This window comes from Elephas maximus, chromosome 13 (assembly GCF_024166365.1).
Source record: "Elephas maximus indicus isolate mEleMax1 chromosome 13, mEleMax1 primary haplotype, whole genome shotgun sequence".
In the NCBI taxonomy this organism is placed as follows: Eukaryota; Metazoa; Chordata; class Mammalia; order Proboscidea; family Elephantidae; genus Elephas; species Elephas maximus.
This window is the reverse complement of record NC_064831.1, coordinates 46,818,486-46,840,095: the sequence shown is the minus strand read 5'-3', so window position 1 is coordinate 46,840,095 and position 21,610 is coordinate 46,818,486. Positions and strand designations below refer to the sequence as shown.

Below are 21,610 nucleotides of genomic sequence, written 5' to 3'. Positions count from 1 at the left end.
TCTGCTGTGCCTCCAAATCTTGGAATAGTTTGGATCACATCACTACCTGTTTCTGTAGCTTCTTGACAAAACTATGTCAATAGAGAACTTAGTAGCAACACAAAATCCTTAAAACATAGCTATCTCTTGATTTGTAAGCATAAAACAAACAAAACCATTGTGTTTCCATTATAAAAGTAATCTTTATATGGGGTGAAGTTTAGAAAAGATACAGGGAAGAATACATAGTATAATTTGATTTTTTTTATTTGCCCCTGCAAATGATTAGTATGGCATATAGGGTGTATCAGTTGGAACCATATTGTTTACACAGATAGGTATTTCTCTCTCTCTTTCAGCAACATTTTTAATAGGACACGTCATTGGATATTTCTCAAAAACATGATGTTAAGGTTGTGTGATACCGTTCCTCCATTGTTGCACACATAGCCTTTTATATTGTTGCTATTATAAATAATTCTTCATTAGGTAATTTTTGTTCCCTTACCATAAAATTCTTGAAAGTGGACTAAATGCATCAAAGGGTGTACACTTTGTAAAGCCTTTGATAATTACTGCCAAGATTTTCTTGCAGAAAATTGTACCAAAATATAACGTCTACCTTCCCAATAGTCAACGTCATTACTTTTTAACTTTCTTATTTGAAACTCATTTTTTACTTACAAAAAAATACCAAAAATAGTAAGCAGAGTTCCTATACACTCCTCACCCAGTTTCCCCTAATGTTAATATCTTACTTAACCACAACCAGGTAATTCACATTAAACTGCAGACCTTATTTGAATTTCACTGGTTTTTCTATTAATGGCCTTTTTCTTTCCTGGGAACCTGCTCATGTTTCCATCCTGAAGTTAGTTATTTCCCCTTAATCTCCTCATATTTGCCACATTTGCTCTTTCTTTCTTTGTGTTTCATGAGCTTGATATTTTTAAGAGTTGTTTGTGTTAGCTGCCCTCGAGTTGGTTCCAACTCATAGCGACCCCATGTTCAACAGAACAAAACATTGCCTGGTCCTGCGCCATCCTCATAATTGTTGTTACGCTTGAGCTCACTGTTGCAGCCACTGTATCAGTCCATCTCGAGGGTCTTCCTCTTTTTGGCTGACCCTCTACTTTACCAAGCCTGATGTCCTCCAGGGACTGATCCCTCCTGATGACATGTCCAAAGTACCTGAGACGAGTCTAACCATCCTCGCTTCTAAGGAACATTCTGGCTGTACTTCTTCCAAAGCAGATTTGTTTGTTTTTCTGGCACTCCATGGTATATTCAGTATTCTTCACCAACAACAGAATTGAAAGGTGTCAATTCTTTGTTCTTCCTTATTCATGGCCCAGCTTTCTCGTGCATATGAGATGATCTAAAACACCAAGGTTTGGGTCAGGCACGGCTTAATCCTTAAAGTTACATCTTTGCTTTTTAACAATTGAAAGAGGTCTTTTGCAGTAGATTTGCCCAATGCAATGCGTCTTTGGATTTCTTGACTGCTGCTTCCAGAGGTGTTGATTGTGTTCCCAGGTAGAATGAAATCTTTGATAACTTCAGTATTTTCTCTGTTGATCATGATGCTGCTTAATGGTCCAGTTCTGAGGATTTTTCCTTTCTTTGTGTTGGGGTGTAATCCATACTGAAGGCTATAGTCTGATCTTCATCAGTAAGTGCTCCAAGTCCTTTTTGCTTTCAGGAAGAAGGTCTGTGTCGTCCACATAACACAGATTGTTAACGAGTCTTCTTCAATCCTGATGCCACATTCTTTGTCATGTAATGTAGCTTCTGGGATTATTTGCCCAGCATATAGATTGAATGAGTATGGTGGAAGGATATAACCCGGATGCACACCTTTCCTGATTTTAAACCATAGTACAGTATCCCCTTGTTCTGTTGGGACGACTGCCTCTTGGTCTATGTACAGGTTCCTCATGAGCACAATTAAGTGTTCTGGAATTCCCTTTCCTTGCAGTGTTATCCGTAATTTTTGTAGTCCACACAGTCTAATGCCTTTGCATAGTCAATAAAATGCAGGTAAACAACTTTCTGGTATTCTCTGCTTTCAGCCAAGATCCATCTGATATCAGCAATGATATTCCTCTTCTGAATCTGGCTTAAATTTCTTCTTCATAATTACTTACAGTAAATACATATGTATGCTTACACATATATATGTGCATATATACTTAATATATTTTATATATATTTTCTTAAATTACACTGCCTTATACTTGACCACATTATGATTCATTGCGTACTTTTCACTTCTCTCATCTTGAGATCTTCCTGCCAGCTGGGACCATTCGTTCTTCTGGCAGAAGGGCTAAAACTCTCCTTGGGCCCCAAGGTCTCCAGGAGTGGGACAGCTGGTCCACATCACCCCTATATCCAGCTTCCACCTAAACTCCATCTTCTAGACACCATTTGTCTTATTTGTTACCTGTAAAGCATTCAGCTGCTAACCAAAAGGCCAGCACTTTGAATCCTCCAGCTGCTCCTTGGAAACCATATGGGGCATTCCTACTTTGTCCTATAGGGTTGCTATGAGTTGGAATCAACTGGTGTTTTTGGTTTACTGACCAGGTTGCTTTCACATTTCCCAGTGAAGTTTGACATTGCCTGGCTCAGCGCAGCTTTCTGTGGGATGATGGCAAGAATAGGGGACCCATTCTTCCCTTCCTGACCCCTGGCTTTAGGTTTCTCTACTAAAGATGATTCCAAAACTCCGTGTGGTATGTTCATCCCTAGCCCTGGTGTATGTTAATGCTGAGTCCCAGTTTGCTTGTCCTGACATTTTGTTTGTGGGGATTTTAGAGGCATAGAAGCTTTTAATTTTTGTATTTGTGTCAGTGTGTTTTCCTGTTTTTTTCTCCTTGTTTTACTTAAGTATCATGCTGAAAATTTTTATTATTTGCTGTTTAATGAGAATGGTGCGTTTTTAGTAGTCCTCTGAAGTGTATCATTATCTTTGTGGTGTAAAATGGGTCTCTGTGTTTCTTTTACCTTGAAAATGTTGGACTGGAATTTGCCCCTCATTTTAATTGGCTAGTCAGGAATAAACCTGGCTGCTAACCACAAGGTTGATGGTTCGAACCCAGCAGCTGCCCCATGGGAAAAGGATGTAACAGTCTGCTTCCTTAAAGATTTATGGCCTTGGAAACCGTATGGGGCCATTCTGCCTTGTTCTGTAGGGTCGCTATGAGTCGGCATCGACTGGGTGGCAGTGAGTTGGTTTTTTTGTTTAAGCACCAGCTTGCTTTCAATTTCAGTGGACGATAATTTTGACAGATAGTGGTCATTCCATTTGTACTTTATAACTTATTAATAATTGAGTTATCAAAGGTTATCCTTATAATATTGGCACACAGTTAAATTTACGTTTTCAAAAGTTTATGAAACAAAATAATTATAATTATGTTGAGTAAATATAATATTTTCTTTGCAGTATTTTAACAGGGTTGTAAAATGAGCTCATCACAAGTTGTTTCTAATAATTCTCCACAGTTACTGTTTGACTTGACCCAGGACACAGGATTATCACGTTACCAAGGGGCACCAGCACTTTCAATAGCAGGTTGGTTTTAGTAATTTTTTATAAAAAGAAATTTTGTAAGTTTACAGGTGGAATTGACTTTCTGTTTTGAAGCTCATACCCTCATACTAAGGTTTTCATATAAGGTGGAATGGTTTTAATAGTTCTTGAATGCCTTCCTTGGGTGATTTTATCTAAGGTGCTATTTAATAGGGTATTTTATTTTATTCTGTTAAGTCGGCTAACAGGCTTTTTTGTTGGTGCTGAACATACTTGGAACCATCCACGGACTGAAGAATTTTAATATGATTTCTGTGAGTGAGAGAAGTCCTGTAATTCACTACATACTGGGTTTAAAAAAAATTAGTTTCTATGGCCACTCGTGTGAAAAGGTGTATGGCTATAGTTGATTTCTTAATAGGCTGGCGTCTTTGTATTCCATTCTATGATTTAGACGTGATAGTTGATTCTGTTTATAGAGTGTTGTTATAAAATGACAGTACTAAAGAAGTAATAATGTGTTCACAGTAAACTCTCCATAAACGCCCGTTGAAGGAATAATGAAAGTTTCCCTGTAGGACTTAAGGTTCTTTGTATACTATAATAAAGTTCCTTATTAACCTAAAATAAATGAGTGTGCTATGAAAGAATTTTATCTTAATTGAAAATTCCTTATAATTAAAGACAATTATTCTTTATATACTGTATTTGATATAGTTCAAATAGTTGGCTAACTAGAGGTACACATGATTTTTGGGAAATATAGATTGTTAACAAATGAAGCCCTGGTGGCACAGTAGTTAAGACCTTCGCTGCTAACCAAGAGGTTGTCGTTTGAATCCACCAGCTGCTCTTTGGAAACCCTACAGGGCAGTTCTACTCTGTCCTGAAGGTTTGCTATGAGTTGAATCAACTTGATGGCAACGGGTTTAGTTTGGTTTGGTTTACTAACAAGTATAGTGAATTTACCAGCTCTTCCCCAAATTGTAGTAACATTAGTACTTAAAATATTTTTCCACTTTGGTAATATTTGATTGGATACACACTTCTGTGGGTGTCACTTACACAGTTATAGGCAAGAACCAAAAGAAATGGGGACAGATAGTAGTTGTTTAAAGTATGGTTTTTTAAAGCACATAAACTTTATTCATGGAAAAAGTGGGAATTTTTAAACTTACTCAGGGTAAAGAGAATGACTCCCCGTCTCCCTCTAAATTTTGTACTGCAGAGTGGGGTTAGCCTGAGCAGTACATAGGGTTATAGTTGATTTGGATGGTGTAGGTTTGAGTTCTAGTCTTAAGAATTTTATAGCCTTTATGAAGTCACCTAACCTCTGTACACTTCAATTTTCTCATGTTATTAGAATGAAGATTCTGATTTTGTTACATAATGTATTCATACTGCAGACTTAGGAACAGTCATTTGGAGATGCAGTTTTAATTCTTGCTCCACAGGTAGTCCCCAACTTACAACGTATTTGAGTTACAATGAACTGCCTTTATGACCTTCAGTTTTGTTTATGATTTACATTTTTTATGTATGTATATGTGTAAGTTTATATATAATGCTTCCAACTCCCAAAGGCAAATAAAGGTTGAATTTATAAAGATACTGATAATAAAAGACAATGATAATGAAAGTCAGGGACTATTTGTACTTAAAACTTCTTTGAGGCCCCAGTAAGATAGTGAAATGTGAAAACGTGTTACAGGCTTTGAAGGGTTTGACAGCAGACACTTGTTGTAAATGATAATTAGGAATGATAACATGCTGTGTGCTCAGAAGCATGATTGACTGCTGTCTAGGGTAGTCATGGGAAGCTTTTGAAGATTGGATTTGAGCTTGATCTTGAATGAGAATAGGATTTTTACTGGTGCAGATAGAACTGTTGAGGGTGGGGAACCGCACAATTGGTCAGCAAAAGGTCAGCAGTTTGAATCCGCCAGTCACTCCTTGGAAACCCTATGGAGCAGTTCTGCTCTGTCCTGTAGGGTCTCAATTAGTCAGAATCTACTCAACTGCAACAGGTTTTTTTTGGTTCAAAGTAAGCTAAGATATAAAATATTTTGTTAATAATGGTAATATCTGTCATTTATTATTGAGTGCTTCCTGCATGCCAAATGCTGTGTTGGGTACTTTAAATACATTATTTTATTCAGTCTTTAAAACAGCTCTGTAAAATAAGGTATTGTAGTTCTTACTTTATAAAAAGGAAACTGTGAGGCTCAGAGAAGTTAAGTTAGCCAAGAGTACATAGCTAGTGAGTGACAGAGCCTGATTTGAACTTGTGTTGTCTAACTTAAAAGCCTGGAATGATTCTGCTGTATTTAGTCTACCACTTCTATTAGCGTACAGTTGGAAGCATTACAGTATTTTGGGCAGTTATTTTCAGAAATAATTTTGCTGGCCTGGTAATGTCTATTTTTCTCGCTAATGCTCTGAATTATATAATCTTTTAGTCTTATGGCAATGGTTTTCAAATTGAAAATTATTTTTAGCAATGAAATCCCTATACAGACAAAATTTTATACAAAAATCTAATATGTAAAAGGAGAGTTACTTCGTGGTGCACAGTATATTCCCTAAGATAACCCATTAGGTTGTGGGGAGCATAGTTTGAAACAATTGTACTAATTCCTTCCATTGAGAGCCCTTTTGTTTCAATGACTGGGGTATTATCATTCAAGATTACTTATTTCCCCAACTTGCCCTTAGGAACAAATAAATAATTTAACCTACAGCCATGAGTAGACCACCTCTCAGTTTGTTAGGTGGGAAAAAAACTAACTTTCCATTAGACATTTTGTTAATAAAAAGCATCTTAGGGGTCTCTCTTGGAACAAATACAAAGTGTGTGTGTGTTTTTTTTTTTTTAACTAACTCAAATGCATTTAAGCATCTAAAGATAATTTATTTGTAAGAATTTAATTCACAGTATTCTCTTTGCTTTATTTTTGTTTGAAATTTTTTACTCTGGCTTTTTTCATGATAGCTATATATACATTTCTTCGTTTGAAGCCGTGTTTAGAACTTTCCACATATAAAAATTATAGCATGAATTATTTTACTATATGTGCCCATAATAAATGTGCAGTTTCTTTACACCACCTCACGGGGGGTGAAACAGTTGTGTTTGAGTTGACTGTTACTCATGGCCATGCATGTGTGCCAGAATAGAACTGTGCTCCATAAGGTTTTCAGTGGCTCATATTTTGGAAGTAGCTCCCCAGGCCTTTCTTCCAAGGTGCTTCTTGGTAGACTCGAACCTCTGGCCTGTCAGCAGCCAAGTGCATTAACCACTTGCACCATCCGGATACTTAAACCCCCGAGGCTGGATAAAATCAATTTTTATCATTCTTTATTGTCAGTTCGTATGGTGTAATAATTCATTATAACCGAAACCAAACCAAACCCATTGCCGTTGAGTTGATTCTGACTCATGGAGACCCTGTAGGCCAGAGTAGAACTGCCCCACAGAGTTTCCAAGGAGCGGCTGGTAGGTGCAAACTGCCAACCTTTCAGTTAGCAGCTAAGCCCTTAACCACTTTGCCACCAGGGCCCCAGTTCATTTATACCCACCTTTAATTTAGCTCCAAAGTATTACTTAATTTTAAGTATAAGGTAACTTTTAGTAGAAGTTGAAAGCAATACATCATGCTAGAATATTTTAAAATATCTTTTCCTACTATTTATGTCATCGTAGGTATGAATGAAAGTTCATTTGTATCAAAACGTCCTTCTGCCTCTGAAATGAACAGTGTTAATCCCAAAAAGCCGAAGCCCAGCGAAGGTATCTCTGGAGCAAGTTCTTCAATGGCATTCTCTTCACTTACACCTGCTTCGATGGCATCTCCCCAGGCTGTGCCTTCAAAAGGTAAATGTGAAATCTGGCACATAAAAAAGAAATTTAGTATTTGTACATAAATTTTAGAAATTGTGATAAGTTAAAAAAAAAAAGTTATTCGTTCTTATGTAAGGTTGAAAAACAATTTTGAATCATAAATTCCCTGAATTTATTTTAGGTACAAATACCTCATCAAATCAATCTAAAAATGGAACACCTTTTCCAAGAGCTTGTCCAAAATGTAATATTCATTTCAATCTTCTGGATCCTTTGAAAAATCACATGAAGGTAAAACTTTTTCAAAACTTAATTTTAAAAAAGTTTGCAAATCTCTAAAAATATTACAAGTTGATTTGTAGTAAGTTCGGGCTTGTCCCCCAAACATTTAGATAAGAAATCGCTTAGCAGTGTATTCAGATATCTCAGGCAAAAATAGTGCTCGCAATGATTATCTTTATACGAGCTTTTGAAATTCCTTCTGAAATCATCAAATTAAAAAAATTAAGTTCATATACTTAATAGTGTATGCTTATTGTATTTTAATAAGGAAAATAATGTATTAATCAGAGTACTCTGCCAGATCATGCCGTTCGTCAAACGTCTCATGAAACAAGCATTTTATTACACGTTTAATCTTTTATTCAACTTAAAAATTCCACTTAACCCTCTACTTAAAAGGTTTTAGTAGATACTGCAGGATCCCCCTGTGTCTGTGTAAAGATAATCTGAATTCTCTTTGCATGCCCAGTGTAAATGCAGGAAGGTAGAAAGGAGGCAAAAAAAGGCAATTTAGATTACATGAGGAAATGGAGAGAGGAGAAGGGTATAAGGAAAAAGAAGTAGATTAGGAAAAGTTCTTGCTTGCTCTTTAAGAGATTGACAAATTTTTATTGAAATTCAGTGTTTTAGAAAAAAATAAGCTTTTTTAAAATTCCAAATACAGTGTCTTTTTTCATGTACAAAACTATATTTCATCTGTCACTACTTTCAGCTTGCAGAATGTGGCCCCTGATAACTGGATTTTTTGTTTTGGTCTTTGTATGAGAGTTATTCTGTACAAATGCTTTCAGTTTTCTTGTCTATCTGATGTTTTGATGAGATACTTGATATTTTTGTTTTGCATTACAGATGGAGAAAAAGAAAGGACTGAGTTATTTAGTTATCTTTAATTAATTAACAATTTAAAAAAAAAAAAAAAAAGGCCTGTCTTACTTGCCTGGTTCCAGTATGACTCCCAAAGAAAATAATTTATTATTTTGTTTTATATCCTCCCTGATTTTCTTTCTGGTACACGTAAACCTGAGTGTTCTTCTTTCTTCTCTATTTTGTGCACATGTTGTGGCATATTTATAGCATATTTATATTTCTTCTGTATCCAGAGAAAGTGGCAACGATTCTCTAAAATGTAGCTTTTATTTATTGAAGCATTGTTTATGATTGTTCATATTGGAAACAACCAAAACTTCATACAGTATTCATGTAATGGGGCGTTGTACAGCATTTAAAAAAGAGGTTTATCTCTGTAATAGGTAATGACATATTTTTGAACTAAATTGAATCAAATTATGTAAGGATTTGAATAATTTATTCTCTGTGTTTATATCATAAAGAAATCTGAAAGAGTAATCACCAAATCTAGGAAGGGGAAGTTTAAAACTGGAGAATTTTTATCTTCTAGCTTATATATAGTTTTATATTTATATATCAGTTAAATTTTTAATAATATTAAGTTAAAGGTTTCCATTTTGAAAAAAATGTGCTTTTTAGATTATTTGTGTATGATTTTTTTTTTTAGTCTTCTTTTGTTGTGCTTTAGGTGAAAGTTTACAAGTTTATGTTAGTTTCTCATACAAAAATGTATACACACATTGTTGTGTGACCGTACTTGCTCTTCCTATAATGTGACAGCACATTCCTCCTTTCCACCCCTGATTTCCCATGTCCATTCAGCCAGCTTGTAGCCCTTTCTGCCTTCTCATCTCACCTCCAGACAAGAGCTGCCTATTCAGTCTCATTTATCTACTTGAATTAAGAAGCACACTCCTTACAAGTATCATTTTATGTCTTACACTCCAGTCTAATCTTTGTCAGAGGGGTTGGCTTCAGGAATGGTTTAAGTTCTGGATTAACAGAGCGTCCAGGGGCCGTGTCTTCTGGGATTCTTTCAGTCTCAGTCAGACCATTAAGTCTGGTCTTTTTACTGGAATTTGAGATCTGCACCCCACTTTTCTCCTGCTCCATCAGGGACTCTTCTGTTGTGTTCCCTGTCAGGGTGGTCATTAATGGTAGCCAGGCACCATCTACTTACTCTGGTCTCAGGCTGATGGAGTCTCTGGTTTATGTGGCCCTTTTTGTCTCTTGAGCTGATATTTTCCTTGTGTCTTTGGTGTACATTCTCCTTTGCTCCAGGTGGGTTAGGACCAATTCATGCATCTTAGGTGGCTGCTCAGTAGCTTTTAAGACCCTAGACACCACTCACCAAAGTGGGATGCAGAACATTTTCTTAATAAACTTTGTTATGCCAATTGACCTAGGGGTCCCCCGAAACCCTGTCTCCAGACCGCTTCCACTGCTACTCTGTCCCTCGAAGTGTTTGGTTGTGTTCAGGAAGCTTCTTTTGATTTAGTCCAGTTGTGCTGACTTCCCCTGTATTGTGTGTTATCCTTTCCCTTTATCTAAGATAATTCTTGTCTACTATCTAGTGAATAGTGAATTCCGCTCTTCCTCCCTACCCACCCTTAAAACCATCAAAGAATGTTTTCTTCTGTGTTTAAACGTTTTCTTGAGTTCTTACAATAGTGCTCTCATACAATATTTGTCTTTTTGTTACTGACTAATTTCACTCAGCATAATGCCTGCCAGATTCATCTATGTTATGAGATGCTTTGTGGATTCATCATTGTTCTTTATCATTGTGTAGTATTCCATTGTGTGAATATACCGTAATTTGTTTATCCATTCATCTGGTGACGGGCACCTACGTTTCCATCTTTTTACTATTGTAAACAGTGCTGCAGTGAACATGGATGTGCATATATCTGTGTGATAGCTCTTATTACTCTAAGATGTATTCCAAGGAGTGTGATCGCTGGATTGTATAGTACTTGTATTTCTAGCTTTTTAAGGAAGCGCCAAATCGATTTCCAAAGTGGTTGTACCATTTTACATTCCCACCAGCAGTGTTCCAGTCTCTCCACAACGTCTCCAGCATTTATTATGTTGTTTTTTGGATTAATGCTAACCTTGTTGGGGTGATATGGTATCTCATTTTAGTTTTGATTTGCATTTCTCTGATGGCTAATGATCGTGAGCATTTCCTCATGTATCTGTTAGCTACCTGAATGTCTTCTTTGGTGAAGTGCCTGTTCATATCCTGTGCCCATTTTTTAATTGGGTTGTCTTTTTGTGGTTGAAGTTGTGCAGTGTCTTGTAGATTTTAGAGATTAGACCCTGATGAGATATGTCATGGCCAAAATTTTTTTCCCAGTCCGTAGGTTGTCTTTGTACTCTTTTGGTGAAGTCTTTTGATGAACATAAGTGTTTGATTTTTAGGAACTCCCAGTTACCTAGTTTTTCTTCTGGTATTTGTGCAATGTTAATTATATTTTGTATTGTGTTTATGCCATGTATTAGGGCTCCTAGTGTTGTCACTATTTTTTCTTCCATGATCTTTATCTTTTTAGATCTTATATTTAGGTCTTTGATCCATTTTGAGTTAGTTTTTGTGCATGGTCTTTCAGTTTTTTGCAGGTGGATATCCAGTTATGTCAGCACCATTTGTTAAAGAGAATGTCTTTTTTTCCATTTAATGGACTTTGGGCCTTTGTCAGGTATCAGCTACTTGTATTCTCAACTCTGTTCCATTGGTCTGTGTGTCTGTTGTTGTACCAGTACCAGGCTGGTTTGACTGCTGTGGTGGTGTAAACCAAAAAAAAACCAAACCCAGTGCCGTCGAGTCGATTCCGACTCATAGCAACCCTATAGGACAGAGAAGAACTGCCCCACATTGTTTCCAAGGAGCGCCTGGCAGATTTGAACTGCTAACCCTTTGGTTAGCAGCTGAAGCACTTAACCACTACGCCACCAGGGTTTCCACTGTGGTGGTATAATAGGTTCTAAAATCAGGTAATGTGAGGCCTCCCACTTTTGCTGTTCTTCCCATGAAAACCCTGGTGACATAGTGATTAAGAGCTACGGCTGCTAACCAAAAGGCCTGCAGCCAAATCCCCCAGGTGCTCCTTGGAACCCTGCAGGGCAGTCCTACTCTGTCCTATAGGGCTGCTGTCGGTTGGAATTGACTTGACGGCAGTGGGTTTGGTTTGGGTTTTTTTCTTGCACTTTGTGTATGAAGTTGGTGATTTGTTTCTCCATCTTGTTAAAAAAATGTCATTGGAATTTGGATTGGAATTGCATTGTATCTGTAGATCACTTTGGGTAGAATTGACATTTTCACAATGTTGAGTCTTCCTATCCATGAGTGAGGTATGTTTTTCCACTTATGTAGGTCTTTTTTGGCTTCTTGCAGTCAAGTCTTGTATCTTCTGTGTATAGGTCTTTTACGTCCCTGGTTAGGTTTATTCCTAAGTATTTTAGCTTCTTGGGGGCTATTGCACATGGTATATTGATTTGGTGATTTCCTTTTCAAAGTTCTCTTTGTTGATGTAGAGGAATCCAACTGATTTTTGTAAATTTATCTTGTATCCTGAAACTTTACTGAAATCTTCTATTCCAGCAGTTTTCTTGTGGATTCTTTGGGATTTTCTGTGTATAAAATGCTTTCATCTGCGAATAGGGATACTTTTACTTCTTCCTTACTGATTTGGATGCCCTTTATTTCTTTTTCTAGCCTAATTACTCTGTCTAGGACTTCCAGAACAATGTTGAATAAGAGTGGTGATAAAGGGCATCCTTGTCTGGTTCCCGTTCTCAAGGGGAGTGCTTTCAAAGACTCTCTCCATTTAGGATGATGTTGGCAGTTTGGCTTTGTATAAATGCTCTTTATCATGTTGAGGAATTTCCCTTCTGTTCCTATTTTGCTGAGAGTTTTTCTCATAAATCGGTGTTGAACTTTGTCCAATGCCTTTTCTGCATCAGTTGTTAAGATCATTTGGTTCTTGTCTTCTACTTATGTGATAGATTACATGGATTGTTTTTCTAATGCCGAACCATCCCCTCATACCTGGTATGAATCCCACTTGGTCATGGTGAGTTTTTTTTCTTTTCTTTTTGATATGTTATTGAATTCTGTTGGCTAGAATTTTGTTGAGGATTTCTGCATCTATGCTCATGAGGGATATAGGTCTGTAATTTTCTTTTTTTGTGGTATCTTTACTTTGTTTTGGTATCAGGGTATGCTGGCTTCATAGAGTGAGTTTAGGGTATTCCATCCTTTTAGATACTCTGAAATACCTTTAGTAGTAGTGGTGTTAACTGTTCTCTGAATGTTTGGTGGTATGCTCCAGTGAAGCCATCACAGTCAGGGCTTTTTTTTTGTTGGGAGTTTTTTAATTACCTTTTCAGTCTCTTCTTTTGTTATAGATTTATTTACTTATTCAACCTCTGTGTTAGTTTAGGTAGGTAATGTGTTTCTAGGTATTTGTCCATTTCCTCTAGGTTTTCAAATTTGTTGGAGTACAGTCTTTCATAGTATTCCATTAATGATGATTCTTTTAATTTCAGTTGGGTCTGTTGTGATATCGCCCGTCTCATTTCCTATTCAGGTTATTTGCTTCCACTCCTGTTTTTCTTTGTCAGTTTGACCAGTGGTTTATCAATTTTGTTGAACTTTTCAAAGAGCCAGCTTTTGGTCTTGTTGACTCTTTCAATTGTTTTTCTATTATTTTTTTTTTTATTTAATTAAATTCTGCTCTAATTTTTATTACTTGCTTTCTTCTGGTGCCTGAGGGTTTCTTTTGCTGCTCTCTCTTTGTTCGAGTTGTGGGGTTAATGTATTGATTTTGGCCCTTCTTTTTGGATGTGTACATTTATTGCTGTAAACTGACTTCTGAACACTGCTTTTGCTGTGTCCAAAAGATTCTGGTAGGATGTGTTTTCATTCTCATTTGATCCTGTGAATTTCTTCATTCCATCCTTAATTTCTTCTGTAACCTGGTAGTTTTTGAGTGAGGTGTTGTTCAGTTTGCAAGTATTTGATTATTTTTTTCTTGGTTTTTCTGTTATTGATTTCTGCTTTTATGGCTTTATGGTCAAAAAAGATGCTTTGTAATATTTCAGTGTTTTGGATTCTGTTAAGGCTTGTTGTGTGGCCTAATATGTGGTCTCTTCTGGAGAATGTTCCATGTGTGTTGGAAAAGAAAGTATACTTGGCTCCTATTGGGTGGAGTGTTCTCTATATGTCTGTGAGATCAGTTGGTTGATTGTGGCATTTAGATCTTCTGTGTCTTTATTGAGCTTCTTTCTGGATGTTCTGTCCTTCACCAAAAGTGGTGTGTTGAAGTCTCCTACTATTTTTGTGGAGCTGTCTGTCTCACTTTTCAATGCTGTTAGAGTTTGTTTTATGTATTTTGGAGCCCTGTCTCTGAGTGTGTAAATATGTTTTGGTTATGTCCTCCTGGTATATTGACCCTTTAATCATTTTATAGGGTCTTTGCTTATGCTTTGTGATTTTGTTTTAAAGTCTGTTTTTTCAGAGATTAATATCGCCACTCCTGCTCTTTTTTTGATTGTCGTTTGCTTGATACGTTTTTTTCCATCCTTTAAGTTTTAGTTTGTGTCTTTCAGTCTAAGGTGTGTCTCTTACAGGTAGCATATAGACGGATCATGTTTTTTTAATCCATTCTGCCACTCTCTGTCTTTTTATTGGTACGTTTAGTCTATTTATATTCAGTGTAATTATTGATAGGTATGCGTTTAGTGCTGTCATTTTGATATATTTGATTTATTTTGTGTGTGTGTGTGTGTGTTGTTGACAGTTTCTTTGTACCACTTAATTTTCTGTGGTGAGTTGTTTTTATGTATTTTCTTTTCATCTTTTCATAGTTGATTTTGTATTTATGTTTTTCTTCTTTTTTATTTTGATCTGTATGATTGTTAGTTTCCTTTGTGGTTACCTTAATATTTACCTCTATTTTTCTAAGCATAAACCAGTCTTTCATTTCTTTGTATTGCCTTGATTTCCTCTCCATATGAAAGATCTATGACTAAATTATTTAGTCCCTCTTTTGTGTTTTAATGTTGTCGTCTTTTATATATTGATGTCTCTGTTTCCCTATTTTCAACGTTTTAGCTTTGATTTATTTTTGTGACTTCCGTGTCTGGGTGGGTATCTGGTTGTTCTGTCCTGTGTTCTAATCTTGGGTTGTTATCTGATGTTATTGACCTTCCAAGTGGAGTACTCCCTTTAGTGTTTATTGTAATTTCGGTTTGGTTTTTACTAATTCCCTAAACTTCTGTTTATCTGGAAATGCCTAATTTCACCATTGTATTTGAGAGACAATTTTTGCTGGCGATTTTCCTTCAAGGCTTTGTGTATGTCATCCCATTGTCTTCTTGCCTGCATAGTTTCTGCTGAGTAGCTAGAGCTTAGTCTTATTGACTCTCCCTTGTTGTAGATGACTTTTCATTTATCTTTAGCCACTCTTTTAATTTTCTCTTTATCTTTGGTTTTGGGAAGTTTGATTATATGTCTTGGTGACTGTCTTTTGTGATCTACCTTGCATGGGGTTCAATAAGCATCTTGGATAGATATCTTCTCATCTTTCATGATACCAGGGAAGTTTCCTGCCAACAAATTTTGCAACAGTTCTCACTGTATTTTCTCTTATTCCCCTGTGTTCTGATACTCCAGTCACTCATAGGTTATTCCTCTTGATAGAGTCCCATATAATTCTTAGGGTTTCTTCATTTTTTTAAATTCTTTTATCTGATTTTTCCTCAGATGAGTTGGTGTCAAATTCTTTATCTTCAGTCTCACTAATTCTGATTTCCATTGCCTTAATTCTGGTCCTGTCACTTTCTGTTGAGTTGTCTAATTCTGAAATTTTATTGTTAATCTTTTGGATATTTGTTTGCTGTTTCTCTGTGGATCCTTGCAGCCTGTTAAATCTGTCATTATGCTGTTGTCTAACCTCCTTAAGTTTCTTTTTTGCTTTGTCTGTGCATTCCTTGGCAGTTTCTGCATTTTGCCTGATCTATTGAAGAGCTCTGTATATTAATCTTTTGAATTCTGTCTCTGGTAATTTCACGAAGTTGTCTCCCTCCGGAATGTTTCTTGGTTCTTTGTTTTGGTGTCTTATTGACGCCATCACGGTCTGCCTCTTTATGTGATTTGATATTGACTGTTGTCTCTGAGCCATCAATAAGTTATTGTTTTTACTTCATTTTTGATTACTGTGTCCTAGCCCCTTGTTTTGTACTGATATGCCCAAATAGGCTGGTCATGTGATCTAGTTTGATTGTTGGCGTCTTTGAAGCTTTCACATCCTGTAATCTGGTGGTTAGACCTGTTACTAGGTATGTGAGCCCAGGAGTCCGTTTACTTTTCTTGTGTGGATTTAGCCCAGGTGTCCAGGTCATCGGGTTACTGAGTGTGTGCTACAGGCTCTCACCTACCATCTTAGACAGACAAGGGTGATCGGAGTAGGCACAGGCACCTGGCTGCAGTAGGGGGTCATGTGCTGACCAAGGCAAGGGGTTGACAGCTGCCTCTCAGTGTCTGGGCAGAAGGCATGTCCCTGTTCCCTAGAGCATGTAGGTGGGTGGGTTTTTCAGCCACATTATGGGCACCCAGTGCTGTTGGCTGTGAGAACTGGGAGGTACCCTTATTCTTGGATCCCTTTTGCAGGTGGCTAGGTGAAGTGGGTGGAGCCACCATTTCTCAGGACCTTGATGTGGATTAGGACCCAGTTTAATGGTCAGAACGGTTTCAAATGTCATGAACCTGCCCTCTACCATATAGCTGAAACAGTTGAAGTTAGACTGCAGGTATATACCCTGTTGTACTGTGCTAAGGAGGGCCTACGCTGTTGAAATGGGCCCACACAGGTCTATGCAGGTATGAAAGTCGTTGAACATCCGTGGACCCCTTATGCCTGTGCATTAGCCAAGGGGCTATGCCTGCCCTGAGTTTGCAACTTAGAGGAGCTGGCAGATTATTTTTTCCCTCGCCAAAGCCAGGAGAATGGCTCAGGGCGCACGACAGGTCCTACTTCTGGCCGAGGGGGTGCAGCAGTCACTGAAGCCAGACCAGGACCTGGAGCAGAGCAAGGAGGAAGGCAGGTAAATGGGAGAGAGGTACTTCCCAAATGGGGGAAGGGTTTTTTTGATCAGCTCAGTAGTTCAGACGTTTGTACTTGTCTTTGGCCAATTGAATGCTACTTCTTCCTGATTCTGGAGGCTTGAGCAGATTCTCTGTTGCTCGTCTCTCTCGATGTGGAAAACGCAACCCGAGTGCCACTGTTTGCCTCACCCTGCATGCTTCAGCCAATCCAGCCTGCAGGGTGCCAGAGCCAGCCAGGTCAGTTCTGGCAACTCCTTGCTGCGTCTGAACCATCTCTCCCTCCCCCGCCACGCAATTTGATTTCTCAACTTTGTCTTTGATGTTCGGGGCTCCAAGATTGTCATATATAATTGATTTCACTTGTTTTTTCGGGTCTTTGTTACAAGAGGGACCACAGGAGGTATCTGACTGCTTTGCCATCTTGGCCTAGCCCTAGTGTGTGATGTTTTGCTGTTAATATGGATAAATAGAAGATGACTGTGTCACGAAAATAATGTTTTGTTTCAATGAAATATTTAAAGCATAAGTCAGATGTGCTACAATGTTAACAATTTCTTGATCTGAGACCACATGCCAGATGCACCTCTAAGATTTAAATATATTATTTAATCCTTACAAAGCTATTAGCGATTGATTTTTTTTTATTATTGATTTATAGCCAATTCATTGGCATAACTGAATAAAGCCCAAGTTCCTGCCATTTTTTTCCTTGTTGGAGAGTGTATGCAATTGCTTTTCTATATGCCATCAATGAACAGTTGAGATCTGAAGTTAAAAACACATAACACCATGTATATCAGCACCAAAAATAATGAAATACTTAGGTATAAATGTAACAAAATATGTACAAGATTACGTATTCGGGGATAACTACAAAACTCTGATGAAAGAAATCAAAGAGGATCTAAATAAATGGAGAGATTCCATGTTCATGGATATTAAGACATTTATTCTTTACGACTTGATCTATAGATTCAACACAATCCTTGTTAAAATCTCAGCAAGTTATTTCATGATCGACAAGCTGATTTACATGGAAAGGCAGAAGACCTGGTATAGTCAATAATAGTTAAGAAGAACAGAGTTGGCAGACAGACACTACCGCATTTCAAGGCTTCCTATAAAGCTACAGTGATCAAGACAGTGTGCCATTGGTGAAAAACGAAATAGATCAGTGGAACAGAATAGAGAACCTAGGAAGAGACCCACTGAAAAATAGTCAGCTGATTTCGACAAAGGAGCAAAGGCAATTTAAGGGAGAAAGAATAGTCTTTTCAGCAAATGATGCTAGAAGTGGATATCCACATGCAAAAAAAAAAAATGAATGTAGACTTGTTAGTGCCATTGAGTCGATTCTGACTCATAGCAACCCTATAGGACAGAGTAAAACTTGCCAGCAGGGTTTCCTAGGCTGAAATCTCTATGGGAGTAGCTTGCCAGGTCTTTTCTCCCACATAGTGGCTGGTGAATTCAAACCACCAACCTTTCAGTTAGCAGCTAAGTGCTTAACCACTGTGCCATCAGGGCTCCTTGAATCTAGACATAGAGCTTACATACTTCACAAAAATTAACTCGAAATGGATCATAAATCTAAATGTAGGATGTGAAACCATATATATTTTAGAAGATAACACGGTAGAAAAATCTGAGTGACCTTGGGTTTGGTGATGACTTTTTAGATACAGCACCAAAAGCACAATCTATAAAAGAAAAAAAAAATGGTATGTTGGATTTCATTAAAATTAAAAACTTCTGCTTTCCAAAAGATACTGTTCAGAGAAGAAAACAAGCCACAGAGGGAGGAAAGATTTTCAGAAGACATCTGATAAAGGACTTGTGTCCAAAATATGCAAAGAATTCTTAAATGTCAATAACAACAAAACAACTCAGTTGCAAAATGTGTAAAGATCTGAGTAGAAACTTCACCAGATAAAGTTTAATGATGACAAGTAGGCATATGAAAAAATATTCAACACCTTAAGTCATTAGAATCAAAACCGTGGCTGTAGAGTTGATTCTAACTCATGGAGACCCCATGTGTCATTAGGGAATTGCAAATCAAAACAGTGAGATGATACTACAAGCCTACTGGAATGCCTCAGATCCAAAACGCTGGCAAAATCAGATGTTGGTGAGGGAGTGGAAGAGCCACACCAACTCCCGTTAGTGCATTCTAGCCTGAATTCTGCTTTGGCATCAGGCTCACAGCCCTTGCTTTCTTATTGTTTCTATCTGCATGTGGTATTCTTTGTTTATCCTTTTGTTTTATATTTTTCAGAATCACTCTGATTTAGGTATGCCACTTGCTTTCACCAAAGTTGTCGTTTCCTTTATAATCTGATATGAAAATCTGTTTTTATAAAATTGGTTGAGTTAAACCCATTTATATTCACTGATATGATAAATTTATTTGGTCTTGGTTCTGTCACAGTTTTTGTTACCCACCCCCCCCCTTTTTTTTTAAAGTCTTTCACTGTGTGATTGCTTTGTGTGTATGTACTTTAGAGTTCTTGGAAAGTTGCATTTTTGTTGTCTTTATCCTTAAAATTATAACATTATATAATTCTAGTAGTATTCTGTTCCTTTGGCCATTCTGTACTATTCTTTATTTTAATGCTGATTAAATAGCTTTACATTTCCTATTTCTAACCCGTTCTTGCCTCTACTCTCAGGATAGTATCTTTCTGGGTGTTCACCTTTGTACTGTTAAACTTACTCATATCTGTATTTCTTAATTTGGTAGCTCTGAAAGATACTCCTTGATGCACTGCTAGTATGTGTGAGACAATCTGTGAACTTTCTCAACCTCATATTCATTTTCTTTTCCCCGCTCGTAGTTTTTATTTGTTGGTTGTATCGTATTCCCATTGTCAAGGCATATAATATTTATGTTGGATTTTTTTAGCCACACCTCCACATTTGTTTTAATCCTGTCCCACAGGAAGTGTATTCAATGTTCACCACCAGGCTTTTTGTCATGGTTTCTTTGGTTATCTCTCACTTGGCTTATCCTTTAATAATTTCCTCAAGAAGGGCCTGGGAATATCATTCTGTGAGTTCTTACATGTTCAGAACTGTTTGACAGTTGTCTATTCCTGAGGAACAATTTGGCCATATATAAAAATAAGTTGGATACTACTTTCAAAATCTTGTTGGTGTCACTACCATTTCCTAGTATTGGATGTTGCTATTGAGAAATCTGAGGCCAGCCTCACTTTTTGCCATTTATAAGTTGATTTGGCCTTTCTGCTTGGCTGTCCACACAATTCTTTATTTTTGATAATTTTACAAGGACTTGACTTGGTTCTAGAAATTTTGGGTCAGTCTTCTCTGGCATACACTGAGTTCTTTCAACTTGTATATTTGTGTCTTCATTTTAGTACAGTTTTCTTGAATTGTATTTTAAAATATTCTACACAATTGTTTTGCTCTTGGGGAGACATGGGGGTGGGTGGGAGTGGGCAGGAAGTTCTTACATCTGTTTTTAGATCTTTACCTGACAAACTTGTTTTTTTTTTTTTTTTTTACCTGACACACTTTTTATTTTTGCTGATCGTTTTTAACTCTCTTTTGATTTTTAGTACTATTTGCTTTTCTTATTACTACCTTCTGTATGTTTTATTTTACAGTTTCTGTTGTTAAATGCCGTTGAGTTGATTCCAACTAGCGACTCCATGCGTGCAGAGTAGAACTGCTCCGTAGGGTTTTCAAGGCTTTGAGTTCACCTCTGTATTCTTTGCTAATTTGTCTTTATTGCTCAGATTTTTTTTTTTCCCTCTACTTTTCCCCTCCATTTTGCTGTTCTTTCACGTCTTATTACTGTCTTGCTAGTTCTTCTTGCCTTGCTTCATTAAGTTTTTAAAACTTGTTGCAGAAATTTTGGCTGCTGTTTTCATTTGCATCTGCTCCATGGCAACATATTTTAGGTGAGTGTTTCTGTCTGAATTTTACGTTGTTATTTTCTTCTCTTTATCTTTAAAGTATTTTTGTTTAGATGTATATTCCTATAATATTGAGTGAGTAAGATTTTCTTTGGCCAGCTCTTTTGTACAAGGCGCCTTTCAGGAAGCATGGGTTGTCAAGGTAGTCTTATCGACCTACTAGCTGTTTTACACAAGCCTTTGCTGCCACTAGGCAGAATGCTCCCTGCAGGTGTGACTTGTTTGTCTGATTCCTTATGTAGCATTGCATTCTCTGCTTCTCTGTCCCTAACTCTGCTTCTTGTTTGCAAAAAAAGGGTATAGTTTTGCATTTCAGGAAGCGTCCGTCACCTCGAGGATGCATATTTTTGCCGGCGTTTTCTAAGGTCTGCAACCATTGGGTCGTTTATTGGGTCATTCTGACTTCTTGGTTGGCTTCCAACTGCATGCCTTCTGCCTGATCTTGGCTATTTTTGATAGTGCTTTCATATACTGTAGAGTCTGTGGGTTTTATCTGGCTCTTAGTTTCAATGAAAATTGAGTTTGTGGAATTTGGGTTGTTGTGGCTTTTGAATGAATTTCAGGATAAGAAGAAAAAAGTGTTGATTTATGTAGTATGTTTATATGGTAAGTCCTATTTTACTATTTAAAAATAGCATCCCACACCCTTTGCTCTGAAATCCCTACCTGGTTTTTTAGGCTACAAATAAAGTATAAGAACATGGACTATCTACTTGGAGGAGAGAAGATGAGAATCATGTATAGTGTTGGATATTTGTCGAACTACAGTGTATGCCATTAAAGGGACTTCATATCTCCTAAGAATGCTAAGGCAGGGAAATGAAGGGGAAACCAAGGGTTGTAGTCAATGGCTACAACCAAAAGGGAACTACTTGGGCTGAATGAAAGATGACCAGTTGATCTTGTACCATAGTTCAGCCATGACCTCCGTAGCTTATTTTGTCCTTTTATAAAACCTTAAATTTAAGCTTAGTTTTCATCCTTTAAGTTGCTTTCTTGCCCAAATTCTCCGTAGGATATTTTGCTCTCTCTCTGTTTGTTAATAAACACCCCCACCCTAGCTCACTATG

At 37.2% G+C, this 21,610-nt stretch overlaps 1 protein-coding gene across 12 annotated transcripts in view; it reads left to right on the top strand.

The window, feature by feature from the left end:
* Positions 1–21,610, top strand: part of ZNF280D (zinc finger protein 280D) — a 116,688-nt gene that overhangs the window by 35,597 nt on the left and 59,481 nt on the right. For 11 of the 12 annotated variants that reach the window (XM_049905200.1, XM_049905198.1, XM_049905199.1 and 8 more), the window contains 3 exons: positions 3,490–3,559; positions 7,221–7,391; positions 7,540–7,649. In XM_049905200.1, the coding sequence (XP_049761157.1) occupies positions 3,490–3,559; positions 7,221–7,391; positions 7,540–7,649 (351 nt within the window). Of the gene's footprint in view, positions 1–3,430; positions 3,560–7,220; positions 7,392–7,539; positions 7,650–21,610 lie in introns of all 12 variants that reach the window. The other variant, XM_049905201.1, reaches the window with a different exon arrangement.